Source organism: Lissotriton vulgaris, chromosome 10 (assembly GCF_964263255.1).
Source record: "Lissotriton vulgaris chromosome 10, aLisVul1.2, whole genome shotgun sequence".
NCBI lineage: Eukaryota > Metazoa > Chordata > Amphibia > Caudata > Salamandridae > Lissotriton > Lissotriton vulgaris.
This window is the reverse complement of record NC_141698.1, coordinates 71,075,566-71,090,380: the sequence shown is the minus strand read 5'-3', so window position 1 is coordinate 71,090,380 and position 14,815 is coordinate 71,075,566. Positions and strand designations below refer to the sequence as shown.

The 14,815-nt window shown below is 46.0% G+C and overlaps 1 protein-coding gene across 1 annotated transcript in view; it reads right to left on the bottom strand.

Annotated features, from left to right (window-relative positions):
* MEIOB (meiosis specific with OB-fold) overlaps positions 1–14,815 on the bottom strand; it is a 546,591-nt gene that overhangs the window by 499,247 nt on the left and 32,529 nt on the right. Inside the window, exon 3 of the mRNA XM_086939725.1 lies at positions 13,882–13,954. Within this exon, the coding sequence (XP_086795851.1) occupies positions 13,882–13,954 (73 nt within the window). The remainder of the gene's footprint in view (positions 1–13,881; positions 13,955–14,815) is intronic.

Below are 14,815 nucleotides of genomic sequence, written 5' to 3'. Positions count from 1 at the left end.
ATGAAAATAATAATAAGGTCTACATGTTTCAACCATTAAAAAGATTCTATGGTTTTCGTCAGGACCGTGAAGATTGGACGGGGTGGTACGCACACGCTAAGGTGCGCCCGGCCCTCGTTCAATTTAAAGACCACAAATTTGTGATCTAGTGTAAAAGGGTGTGTCTTTTCCTCAGTCAGGAAAAAAAACTGTAAGAAAGAAAAGGGAAACGGGGTTGGGATTACGTACTAGGGAGGACAAAACAAGGGCATACACTTAACATTTATAGTGCTGAGTGACGTCCCCCCCGTAAGGTGACTACCTATATTCTAAGATCGTACTAGAATATCATCTAATCCGATTGGGAATGTGCTCCAGTGTTAGTTACTGGAGCGTGCTTAAGTAAGTAAAATCCTAGCGCCGTGGTAAGGTGTAGGTCTAGCGAGGCACAGGGTTTGTTTAAGCAAGTGGGAAAGGGGATGAGGAGTGATCGCTATTGTGCTGCGAAGCGGAACGCTAGTGAGCATTTAACACTGGGATTCTAAATGGCCGGTAAGCATTCGAATCGCAAGTTGGTAGGTGTGTGATACTAACATCGCTCAGGTGGTTTAGAAAGAAAACCCAATGCATGCAATGCTTACACTTGAGGCGGTAACTATCGCTTCATGGGCATCGGAACTTCCAAGACGGCAAGAGTCCATCACCTGGGAATGTTTAGGAACACAGGCAGACACAGATCAGAATTATGCCCGTGTGGAATACACAGGGAAGTAATACTTGGGTGCGGTGCGGACAAACCGCGTTGTACCCAAGCCCGCGAAGTTTGTACTTACTTGCGGCTTTCGATCGTCTGGCGGTAAACCTACTTGGTTACTGCTCGGGATGCCCCGTGGAATGATCTGTTGTATAGGTGATGCCGGTAAAGTAAACTGATCGGTATTTCCCGGTTGGGCGTGGCGCGATTCGTGACCCCCGAAGGAGCCAATCAGAATGCGCTGGAGGGGTGGAACCAGCTTTTAGTTCCGATCATGTGGTTGCAAGGGCGTGACATGTAGCGGTATAGTAACCGTGGTGACCACGCTTTCGGACTCAGAAATGTGGAAGGAAATAATGTTAAGATTGAGATTGCAAATTCATGCAAGTGGGTAGGTAGGAGGTCATTTTGACAGAACAGGAATGGCGGAATGTCAGGTGTTTACAAGGGACGCCGATATTTAGTGATCAATCATGTCGATTGTTACAGCTCGTGGAGTGGGATAAAGCTGTATGACCGCTTAGTTGGTGCTGCGGTAAAAAGATCCGCATGGTTCAAAGTGTTAAAAAGATATGGTACTGTCATTGGACGTTAGGTTTGCTCGTGAGAAAGATTATCCCATCACTGTGTTCCAAGGGATATTGTCGTTCAAACCAGTTTTGTGAGTTGAAAGGCTGTACAACCACCTCTGTTCCTTCTCGAACAGGCGTTGGGTCAGATTAGCTCCTGGTTTAACCTGTTCGATAACGGTCCATTGCAGATCGTCCGGTGTGTGCCCACTCGACAAGTAGTTTTCAGTGAGTTTGGTGTTGGCTTTCTTGCAACGGATGTTACTCCTGTGCTCTCCAATGCGTATTTTGACCTTTCTGCTGGTCATGCCTACATAATGTAGGTTACAGGGACATGTCACTCTATAAACAACCTTCTCGCTGTTACAGTTTGTTTGCCCTCTGATGGTCCAGGTCTTGTTGGGTTCCAGCTGTAGGGTCTTGGTGTTGTAGGTGAAGGGGCATACGCTGCAGCTACGACATTTATAGTGGCCTGTCACTTTTGGTAGACCCCATGTGTTGAGTACTGTTTCTTGCTCTCTCGTCTCTTTCTTAGTTCTGGTGTTGACTACTGCGTCTTTGATACTTCGTGGCTTTCTGTATGAGAACAGGGGTTTGTCCCATCTCAGGTTCCCTGTGTTCAGTATGCTCCAATGTTTCCCTATTATTCTGGTTACCTCATTGGAGATGGTGTTATATGTAGTGACACAGGTCAACGGGGTCTCTTCCGTTTCTTTGGTTTGATTCTCCAAAAGAACGGCTCTCGGCTGGTTTCGAGCTCGTTTTTGGCTTTTGTGTAGAATTTTCTCCGGGTATCCCCGATTCCGTAGTTTAGCGGTTAGATCTTGGGCCTGTCTCTTGTAGTCAAGTTCGCTGCAGTTTCTGCGGATGCGCAGATATTGGCCGTAGGGCAGGTTTTCACGTAGCGGTCTGGGATGAAAACTTTCAAACGGCAGTAGATTGTTTTTAGCGGTAGGCTTATAGTGAGTGACCGTTGACAACTTCCCGTTCTCTTTTGTTATCGTCAGGTCTAAAAATATCAAAGTGTTCGAATCCTTCACATAAGTGAACTTCAGATGGTCATCACACGTATTGATCCAGTTGAAGAAGGATACTAAGGTTTCTTCAGTGCCCTTCCATATGGTAAGCACATCGTCAATGTACCTTCTCCATAGCAAAATGTTTGAGCTGTAGGAATTGGCGTCGCTAAGGATGTATTTCTCCTCAAAATCATGGACATAGAGGCCCGCCACACTAGGGGGAAATGTACTGCCCATAGATGTACCCCCGATCTGTAGGAATATCTTGTCCTCATATTCAAAGTAGTTCCTCTTGAGAGCCAATCTTGCACATTCCAGAATGAATTCTCTAGGGGTTCTTGATGTCCATTCTTCCTTGTCAAGAGCCTTTTTGAGTACCTCCAGTGTGGCATCCTGAGGGATGCTTGTATACAAGCTCTCGATATCGAAACTCAACAAAATGGTGTCATCATCCACGGTGAGTTGATCCAAGAGTTGTAACACGCTTTTGGTGTCCTGTAGGTAGGTGCTCGTTTTTTGTACTAGAGCCTTGAAAAATACGTCACAGAACCGTGACAATGGTTCCAAGAGGGAACCGAGACCAGAAACAATGGGCCTGCCAGGGAGGAGTAATTTGTTTTTGCGCATTTTCGGGAGGGTGTAAAAGTAGGGAACCCTCCCCTCACTTTTACATAAGAAATCCGCCTCCTGTTTCAACAGATAGCCTTCAGCTTCTCCGTACTCCACGAGTGATGTAATCTCGTTTCTCAGGTCTTCTGTAGGGTCAACCGGTAATCTCCGATAGTTCCTATGATCTGCTAATAGTCTGAGACATACAGTTTGGTAAGCTGATTTGTCTAACACGACTATCCCTCCGTCTTTATCCGCGGGCTTGATTACGATGGTATCAGAGTTTTTCAAGTCGTTCAGTGCAATCCTTTCTTGTTTCGTAAGATTCATGAACGGTTTCTTTGGGGCGGCACTTTCAACGTTGTTGAAGACGGCTTGTTCACACGTGGAGATTTCCACCGGGATCATGTGCGGTGGTGGCATGAATGTCGATTTATTCCGTAGCCCTGTCTCATTAGCGTCCGTGCTTTCCTCAGTGTTGGTTCGTTTCTCAAAGAAGGCTTTCAGTCTCAGTTTCCTCAAGAAGGAAGACAGTTTGCTATGAAGTTTAAATTTATCTAGGTTTGCTGTAGGTACAAACCTGAGACCCTTATTTAGGACCGACACCTCATAGTTGCTGAGGGGTCTTGAAGATAGGTTAGTGACTAAGTTTTCCGATTGCTCGGTCCCGCCTGTTGGGGTTTGTTCCTGTTCTGGTACGCATTCGGGTCTTCCGGTGCCCAGTGGACTTGGTTGCCCTGGTTGGAATTTTTTCTTTTTACCCGTCCTCTCCCGCTCCGGTTTAAAAAAGGGGGTCTATAGGGGTTTTGTGGATAGAACAGTTGTTGAAAAGGCGGTTGCCACCCGTACATTGGGAAGTTTTGTGGATGGTTGTATGGGTCCGGGAAGGCTTGCATGGGCATAGGATTGTAAGTAGGCCAGTTACCTCTCCCCCTGCCCCGTCCTCTGCCTTTCTGTCTGGTGCTTCCACCGCTAGAATTCCCACTGGAGTTGGAGGCATTACTTGATGCATTGCTTGAAGCATCGGAGTTGTCATCTCCTTTAGACAGTGGTACAAAGTCTGGATCAGAATACGGGTATGCTTTCACCATTGAGAACCTTTTCAGGTCTTTTTGAAATTTCTGCACTTTTTGTTGTGTCTGGTTGTCCTTCTAGTCCATCATCTCTTTATTCAGCTCGTACAGTTTCTTTTTGAAAACGGTAATGGTCGTTTTTATGTGGCCCTCTGCCAGTTGTATTTCTACCTGGATTTTTTCGGACAGTCTTAGGGCAGTCTTCAGGATTAGAACTATCCAGTCATGCGTGCAGTGCCACGCTATGGCAGCCCAGTCTTTTTGAAATAGTTTGTCTTCGAGAAAGATACGGGGGCATTGGAGACTAATAAACCCTTTGGTGCCATGAGCAATAACCTTCCCGGACCCATACAACCTGGAGGCGCGGTGATTGGAAACGCTGGATTACGGGCCCGGCGCTGTGCCGCTTGAGTCACATCCGAATCCGGCTTAGGATGAGAGACCAGGCATGTTGGTGAACCAGTAGGGGCCTTATATTTCTTTTCAAGGCGCGGTATTTGGGCAGGTAACTAGTTCGGAGCCTGCATGAGCTTAACTCCCTCCTTCCATATGAAATCGATTATTGGAATCGTGTGGACTTGTTTGAAAGGCTGATTTTTGAAGTCTTAGAGGAAACAGTCCTCCTCTCACTGTGTCCTCTGCAATTTAAAGCGCTGAGTCGCTCGATCCATCAAAAGATGAAAACTGGCAATATCAACTGGAGGGGAATCCCCTAATTCTCCTGGTTGAGGAGAGGGCGAATGCATTTGGTAGTTGTCCCACTCTGCCATGCCGGTGTCATCGTAGACCTCTCCATCCTCCCGCTCCGGAACTGCCTCATCATCCGAATCCTGAGTATACACAGTAGTGTGAATATTGACGAACTACTGAACCTGAGGAGAAGGCGTCGGAGGCAAAGGTGGCGGAGCAGATGGCGGAGCTGTCGCAGTCGCCGCAGGTAACGGTCTAAGAGTACCTTGAGGCGTTGGTGGAAAACGCCGGTTGTAGTCGTCCAGCATATGCTGGAGATTCGAAATCAAAGACAAAGGCAAAGTAGCCATTGGAACTTGAACGAACTGGTCTTCAGCGTGAGACTCCTGGTCGCCGCCTTCGTGGTCACTGTCGGAATCTTGACATTTGATGATGACCCACACCCACATTGTTACCAGAGTCAGAGTCAGGCTCAGAGGTAGTGGCGAACATAGGTGATGGAGGCTGAAGATCTGGAGCAGATAACTGGTGGCATGACAGTGGACGGCTATGGTGTGACGAATCAGATGCAGAAACTGTAGTAGATAGAGGCACAAGGGGCAACGAGGCAAAAGAAGATGGTGCCACCGTCGACGTTGTCGTCGATGGTATCGTTGACGGTGCTGAAATGGCCGTCGAAGATGACTTTGATGAATCCAGCATCAACGGTAGGCTCATAGACGATGCCGTCGTCGACGGTGCCTTCGTCGACAGTGCTGTCGTCGACGGAACTTTTTTAGTTGGCATAACCGTCGACGAAGTCGTCGACCCAGTAGTCACTCCTGTAGACGGAGGTGGATTTCATCGACGATGATGGTTTCTTCGTCGACGAGGTGATAGGAATCATTGACGAGACAAACTGAAAAGCCAAAGAAAATCTTGTCGATGTAGAGGCCGTTGAAGAGCTCGTCGTCGACGAGCTAAAAGCTGACGTCGTCGTCAGTGTCGTCGACGATGTATAGACTGCAGATCTCATCGTCAGAACGCTCGTAGACGCTCCCATCGATGACGAAGCATGTTTAGGTGTGGAAACATGCTGAGAGGCAGCAGAAGACTCCTGAGAGCCAGGTCTCGTGGGCGCAGCCGTAGTAGCTGCTGATGTGGACACCACAGAGGCCAAAGGTAGAGCCAGTTTCTTCTTTTTAAGAAAAGGAGAAGGTAAATCCTGCACACTACCACGCTTAGAGGCTCAAGATGAGGGTCTAGATTGAAAACTCTCAGCATCAGACAGAACAGAATCCTTGTCTTTAAGACATTGGAGCCAAAGGAGGAGACGACCCTCTCTGTCCTTCAGAGTCTTGTTAGAAAAGGTTCTACAAAACTTGCAGCTGCCAACTTCATGCTCAGGATAGAGACAATAAATACATTTCTTGTGGGGGTCTTCTTTAAAAAAACGCAATTTCCCACAAGAAGAGCAAGGTCGGAATAAAGACTTCTTACTTGACATGTTGAAAGTTCTGGAAACAAGAAACAGTAGAGGAAAAAACTCAGCAGAGCTCAGGGAGACTCCCTTCACACGACGTGCGGTAGAAAATCTGAGGGCTTGAGCTTCTGAGGAGAAGGTTCTAGAGGGTGCTGGCGCCTGATTGGCTGTAGTTTGGACTAACATAATGACAGTGATATGTTACTAGTGTTTTCTTTCTCTACCATGCATTCCTATGAGGAATTGTTTTAGAAGTTCAGTTGTGTATTTACTTCTAGTTTTTTCTGATGTTATGTTCTCACATTTATATATATTTTAGCATTTGCTGCTATTTTATGTACCGTGGGACTCCCACTTCGACGACTGGGAATATTCAAGCATGTGAATCTATGAAAGACACCCCTAATACTGGAGAACTTCTTTTATAAACACATAATATATATATATATATATATATATATATATATATATGTTATGTTATACTAAATTTGTAAAGCGCACAGCTACTCAAAGTATCTTGGCGCTAATTCCAAAGATAACCAACCACATAACTATCCAAAGAAGAGACGAGAGGAAAAAAGACCTCAGAAAAGCAGAGTTTTTAATTTCTTTTTAAAAGCAACAGGGTTCGACACCCTCCGAAGGGCCAGAGGGAGCTCATTCCAGGCAAGACCTGCTTTGCGGGTGAAGGAGCAACCACCCAGCCTGTGGCAATTAAACTGGGGGTTCTGTATTAGGAGTTGGTCAGAGGACCGCAGTTGCCTAGGAGGTCTATAGAAGGCAAAGCGCTTCTGAAGATAGAGCGGGCCCAACCCATACAAAGCCCGTTGGACAATGGACAGCATTTTAAATTTAAGACGAGACTCAACTGGGAGCCAGTGCAGGTGACGAAGATGGACGCGCATGCTCTGCCTGGTAGAAAGTCCCAGGAGGAGTCTCGCTGCCGTGTTCTGGACTACCTGCAGCTTCCTGGTCAGCTAGCCCGGGCATCCCACCAGGAGAGCATTGGCATAGTCCAGGCGGGAAAGGATCAGCGCCCGGACAACCGTCTCTTTAGCAGCGGCTGGCAGGAGAGGGAGGAATTTCCTCAGGATTTTCAGGGTGCCAAAACATGTCCCTGTTAACTTCTTCACTTGTGTCGCGAAAGTTAAGTTTTCCTCAAACCAAACCCCCAGATATTTTGCAAGACCCTTATCGGACAGAGGGGGCGGGAAGTCATGCGGCCACAGCCTAGCTCTGAAGTCCACCGGGAACGTGCCAAACAAGAGAACCTCCGATTTCTCTTCGTTGCACTTTAGCTGTGCATTAGCCAGCCAGCGAAACACAGCAGCAAGACAGTGCTGCGCGAGCTGACCGAGTCCTCACCACGCTTCCAGGAGAACAACAGCTGCGTGTCATCCACATAGGCCATCACCTTAGCCCCCAGAGACTCCGCCAGATAAACCAGGGGAGTCACATAGATGTTGAACAAAAGGGGGCCAAGTGAGGAGCCCTGTGGGACGCCGGTGGAAAAAGGCATGGGCGCCGAAGCGCAGGGGGGCAGCAAAACTTGCTGTGACCTATCCTCCAAAAAGGATCTAAGCCAGCTCTAAGCTGAGCCCACAATGCCGATGTCAGTAAGACGATCAAGAAGGAGAGAGTGGGTCACCGTGTCGAATGCCGCCGGGAGATCCAGCATCACCAAGGCTGCTCTCCCACCAGCATCCAAACAGTCCCGTATAGCTTCCGCCACCTCCAGCAAAGCTGACTCCGTGCTATACGAAGCACGGAACCCCGATTGCACCGGGTGCAACTAACCCACCTTCTCAACATAGTTGGTGAGCTGAGAGGTAACTGCCTATTCGCAGACCTTCGCCAAGCTAGGCAGGAGCGAGATAGGTCAGTAGTTGGCAGGAACCGACGGATCCAGGGTTGGCTTCTTGAGCAGAGGCAGTATGAGAGCCTGCTTCCAGGAGAACGGAACACAGGCCTCGCGAAGCGACTGATTGAGCAGAAGATTAACTTCCGGATTGATCACATCAGACAGCTCGGCCAACAGCCTAGCCGCGCAAGGATCCTTGGCGGAGCCCGACTTCAATGCTCCAAGGATTCTGCACGAGGCCAATGGGTCAATAGGGCTAAAAGCCGAAAGAGAATGGAACAAATTCCTCACCGGACGACCCGATGGAACAGTCGGGTCGGCTTAAGGTTTTTCAGAAAGGATTCTTGAATGTCCATACTTTTTATACCTAAAGTGTTTTGCCAAGGTGTTGCACCAGATGTCAGGGGGGAGGGGGGGGGGGGCACGGCATCCTGGGCACAGGGCGTTGCAAAAGTCTGCACAATGGCGAAGATTTCCTTGGAATTTTTATTCGCTCGATCAATGCGAGTAGCAAAATGCTTGCCTTTAGCCGTGGCAATGGCTGAATAGTAGATTTTCTGTTTGACTCTAAGAGCCTGTTTGGCAATGTGGCAATAGCCGCTGACCCGGCATGCTCTCTCTAAAACCTTACAGGCATGCTTAAGAGTCTTTAGCTCCGGGGTGAACCAAGGCTTAGAGGGGGTCTCTCTCCCCAGTTTGCAGGGACCAGGTGCTGAAAGGGCACTAACTGAACCACTAGTCCAACTAGAGAATGTGGTGACATTGTCCTGCAGATCACCTAAAAGGGTTGGGCGTGAGGCCGCCAGATGGGCGCTAAGAAGACCTGCGTCCAGCTTCCTGGTCGTGGGGGGCGATAGCAGTTAGCTAATTGCCGCTGGCTCTGGGTGGACCATGCGAAGAATATAGGAAAGTGGTCCGACCAGGTGATCGGGACTGGCTTTCTGACAAGCACCGGGAAGTTGGAGCAAATAGGATAAAAAATTTGACCCCCCTTGTGAGTCGGATCCGTCACCCATTGAGAGAGCATAGCCAACTGGAGATTTTCCATGAAGGCCGCAGAATCAGCAGACTCCAAGGAGTCAAGATGTAGATTGAAATCCCCCAAGAGAAGGTAGTTGGAGGACCTTGAGACTATCAGCTAGAGCATCGCCGCAGGCATCCAAGAAGACACCCGCTGGGCCCGGTGGACGGTATAATAATGAACCCCCCAATGTGAAGTGAGGTGACAATTGGAGGTTGAAATCCATGGCCTCACAGCCTCCCCATATAGTGGAGGACTCACACTGCAGAGCCCAGTGTTCTCTATATATAATGGCAACACCCCCCCCTCCCAACTGGGCGGTCAGTCCGATGGATTTTATAACCCGAGGGGGTGGCAAGGGCAACGATGGGATTAGAGAACGTGTCAAGCCATGTCTCCGTGATGAATATTAGATCAAGATCATTGTCCAACACCAGGTCGGCAATGTCAGCATGATGCAGCTTCAGAGATCTGGAATTAATGAGGCAGGCTTTGAAAGAGCCCTGGGGGCAGGGGTCGACCCTCAGCTCAGCCAAGTGGAGCTGTATGGATGGCAAAAAGCCACAGTCCGGGCACGCCAAAGTACTCTCGGGCCGGCAGTACTAGTAAAGTGGGAGGGGCAGCATGGAACTCCTAAGGACCTTAAAACAGTGCTAGAGTACTGAATGAACGTGTCATTGTGATGATTGGGGACAAATCTAGCAGCATGACTCGCCGTGAGCCCTGCCTTGGCGCTGACGGGCGGAGACGGGCTTGCCTTTATCGCGCCTTCGGCGGGTCATCGGCACGCCCGCTGTGCTCGCCCGCTGCGCGTTCGGCACAGACACATTTAAATAGGATATGGCCAATGCTGGGGACATGCGTGCAACGACTGGACCGCTGACCGCACCGAGCGCGTGTCACGTCCAAGATGGCCGCTACCCGGACGAAAATGAGGTCATATATTGGAGAGCAAGTATCACTTGAACTCTTTTTAATGAGTAGACTCATGAAAACTGCAAAAGAGCAGGCATTGTTAGCCTACAGGCTGCATTGAAAACCAATAGCATAGAAAACGAAAGCTTCCCATCATGCCTTAGGGGAGACAGTTAGGTCAGTTGGTCTTTGCGGAGACCCGAAGGTCAGAGCACAAAGATATAGCTTAACAATAAAACAGTCTCATTTGCCTGGAGAGGCGGGTGGGTTGCTTATGACTTTGATGAGGATACCCCTGGAAGAGAACTTGGATTACAGGTAAGCAACTTGTGCTTCTCTTCCAGGGGATCCTCATCAATAGTCATAAGCACTGAATAGAATAGCAAGCCCATCCTCCGCCTGGAGGTAAATGAGAAGGAATCACCCAACAAACAACCAGAATTAATCAGAGTTGAAACAGATTCCTCAAGAAGGCTTGGCCTACTTGGGTGTCTGCTCTGGTATCTGAATCAAGACAATAGTGTCATTAAATGTATGTATAGATCTCCAAGTGGCTGCTTTACAGGTCTCAGAAATCGGTACATTGTTAAGAAAAGCAGTTGTAGCCGCTTTTCCTCTAGTGGAATGAGCCTTGGGTGTCCACGCTAACAGATAAGCTAATTTGATACATGAAACTATCCGCCTGGATATGAAACTCTTAGAGGCTGAAAACCCTGTTCTGATCGAACCATAATTAATGAATAGTTGATCAGATTTTCTAATCAATTTAGACCTGTCCAAATAGAACTTTAACACCCTCTTCAGGAATGAGTGGAGAGAGTGAAATGGTTTGGTTGACATGGAAATCGGTCGCCACCTTTGGAAGGAAGAAGGGGTGGGTTCTTAAAACAACTCTATTGAGATGAAACACTATATGGTTTTTTTTTAGCAGAGCTTGGATCTTGCTCACCCTGCAAGGTGAGGTAATCACCACTAGGAAAGCTACCTTCCACGTAAAAAAAACATGTAAGGTGTTGTAGAGTTGCTTTGTGGGGTGCTTTGTGGATATGTACAGAACAACAGGAGAGGAAGGGAACAGTGAGAACACTCCTACTCCTCTCTAGCAAAGACCGAACAACAACAAAGGAGTGTATCAAAAATACAATAAGAGCAAGCATGTATCCACATTCACTGTAACGTTAACTCGTGAATGAAACCACTTTTGGTTTTTCTGAAAGCCCTCACTCACCACCCTAGTTGGTGACATGCTTCATCATTGGCCCCACCAGGAGCGGCTGAATGCCACCCTAGTGTGCTACAACGCCAGTTTACTGCGGAGCTGGTTCAGTGATTGGTGAAGAGTGATATAAGTGAATTTAAAAATGTCCAATTAAGTTTAAAAAAAAGTGCTTTATTTGTTTTGCCAATTGAACATGAGTAAAAACAAAAGTGTGGGATAAAGGACCAAATTAGAAGTCTATTTTTCTCCCAAGAGTGTTGGTCAACATGTTTCTGCCTTTAAAAGAACAGTTTGTCAGGCTTTCGTCAGGACCAGTGTGATGTGAGGAGGACCCCGGCGGTATGGGCGCGCTAAGGCCCACCCTTACCTGGGGTTACTAGTGTAAAAAAAAATCAAAACACTAGGCAAAGCCTTTTAGGGTGGGCCAAGTCGCCATCACCCCCCCCCCCCCCCCCCAAGACCTTAGCACCTTCCGTAAAAAACGTCCAAGCCGTCTCGGGAGGTACCGAGCGGTTCTGGTTGGCCGTATTTACTTCAGTAAATACTGCCAACCAGAACCGCTCAGTACCTCCCCGAGACGGCTTGGATGCTGGTGTGAAGTACCGACGGACAGGTAAGGGGGGCTACACGTTTAGCGCTCCTGTTAGGATGAACATCATGGTTAAGGGAGGGCACAGACGACATGATGTATTCCGATAGCCTGCCTTCGGTCGATATACTGGCACCAGATGACAATATATAGTTAACAACAGATTACCACTGTGCCGGGTAGAACTTCAAAAGAGTTTGGCATCTTGCTATTCAAGGCTTGAGATACTCATTTGATATGTAACCGCACTGTAGTGACCTCGCAATGGAATTTGTAAGAGAGTTACCATGATGTAAAAAGCTCCTAGCTTTAGAGACCTATAAGATACATACAAAGATGGTGGCCTTGAGGCTATCGCCATTATACACTAGAACTGGGCAGTGTATGAGAATATGGGGCACCATACATCAATGATGCCAAAAAACAGCACTAGAATCTTTTATTTCCTGGTTTCAGCATGTCACTGAACTGTGGAATAAGAGTTAATCCGCCTAATGGGATACATCTATACATAACAATATTACGAACGAATGAGGAACTTGTATTTGAGAATACACAGAGGCATAGGAGGAAATGGAACATTTAACATTGTTTCTTGTTTATTTTCTCTCCGGGTTTAGAGCGGTGCCTTCGTAGCCAGGTGAGGTGAGACCGTTTCCTCCTGCAAAATAGGTAAGCAGGGGTGATATTACATCAATGATGTAACGAATGCTAATATTTGCAAAATGCATTTATGTAATACCAGGATGTCGACAGTAAGACACCTGACACGTTGCCTATACCTTTTTAAGATGCAAACTATAACTCAGTAATAATTGTATTTCTTTCTTAGTGGCCAATCAGCCCACATGCAGAAAGGAATCAGTAGACACCTAGGATTTCAGGTGATATTTTTCTTTTCCTTTATTTGCTAATACATTTTTGTTCATGTTGCACATTGCAGTAGCAATCACTATTGTAGGTCCTGAGGAAGGCAACAACAAGAGGGTCCATTTATATTGCTGAAACATGTCGACCTAAATTTAATCTGGGCAGATATTTGTTTAAACTGCTCTTTTTTGCTCTGTTTTTAATCTTGGAGAACGGAGTAAAAACAATAAAATACAGTGTTGCTCATTTACCCAATCTTAATCCACTTTTTTTTACACTTACATGCACTGCAATTTTTCTTTACCCATCACATTAGATCAACAGTTAACATCTGAAGGACCGTATGGTGAGTCATAATTTAATGTAGGACATTTCATCTAGTCCTCTGTTCATCATTTATGTCTCATAATGGGAAGGTCAAAAGGTATCCCAGATGATGACCAGGGCGGTACCGTGTGGTGGCTGATGGGTATCCTTGTTCTTTAGGAGAATTCCAGGATTACTTACACATTTATATCATTTGCTGTTTTTCAGATCACATCTTTGTAGAGGTAGTAATTTCTTGCATTTAGACCCGTGGACATTGTTTATGTAATAAACATATGGAGACACCACAGTCTGCCATGTAAACAATTCTGATCAAGGGCTCTGGTCAGTCTCAATAAAGTTCTAAAAGGTCGTTTTAGGATGCTGATCGGTATCTCCAGCAGACACGAACACAGAGAATATACCACATGGATGTGACATTTATAATCAAGAAAGTACATACCACATTTGATGTGGAATAGTTATACCATATAGGCTACCATTGGAGCCCTTTGAGTGACATTTGTGGCAACTGACAAGAGCCACTGATTTGATTTATTTTCCTATGAGACTAGGTACATCCCAACGTCGATTTTTTGGAGCCTTATGGATCAAAGCCCTTGATCACAATAGTTTACTGATGTCTAACTTAAGTAGACGGTCTGAATAATCAAAACTGATTGATCAATATTGTATTTAACTATTTATTCGCAAGCACTTCTTTAGTCTTATAAATGAAACAGCGTTTCTACTCTCTGAGTATTAGGAGTTCAGCAACTTCAAAGACTAAATCAGCTCTTCATCGGTCTGCGATCAATTAAATGAAGATCAGTTTAAATTGGATAATAACTTAACAGGGGCTATTCATGGGTAGCATTTGAATAACACAGTAATGTGATTATCAGTTTTTTTAACGTATAGCTATTAATGTTGTAGTAACATTACCTTGGTGTTGTTGGATTAAACTTTTCTTCTTTCTCTGCATCTTTTGTCTGAACTAAAGGATTTTCAATTACAACTGAAAAAAATTGTGCCATTATAAGTAAGTGTATAACTTACTTTATCACCTGAACAGCTGCATTATACATGCTGGCAAAGGTAAACAAAACAATTACATTAAATAAAAAGTAATTCTATGCAAAGTCATTAAGAATTTTGCAAACATATATTTGTAGGTAAGAATAAATTACTTACCTGTAATCCTAGTTCTCTTCCAGGGGTATCCTCATCAAAGTCATAAGCACTGAATATTCCCGCCCACGTGCTGGGACCCCGGAAATAATATAAAAATATATATATGTAAATCACATATAAATAGCGCCACATATATTTATGCACATATATCATTTTTTCTCACATCAATGCAGCCCCAAAAATGAGGCTAAACAATGTAAATACTCATACATGCACTGAATTAGCAATGAAATAAAAAACACATTAGGTCAAATAGCCCTTGAACTCTGTATTTTAATGAGCAAAACACTCATAAATTCTGAAAATTGCCAGTAAATAGACATTGTTAGCCCACAGGCTGCATTGTAAAGCAATATCACAGAAAATGAAACCATGTTCATCAACAACTGGCACTGTGCCGTTAAGGCAGCCATGACCCCTGGCTTCCCATCATGCCTCAGGGGTGACCGTTAGATCAGTTGTTCTTTGCATAACCCTGAAGACAGGGCTCAACAAGAATTTAGAAAACCATTGAATCATATCTCATTTGCCAGGGGAGGAGGGTGGGTTGCTTATGACTTTGATGAGGATACCCCTGGAAGAGAACTAGGATTACAGGTAAGTAACTTATCCTTCTCTTCCAGGGGATCCTCATCAATAGCCATAAGCACTGAATAGAATAGCAATCCCAACCAACCACCTGCAG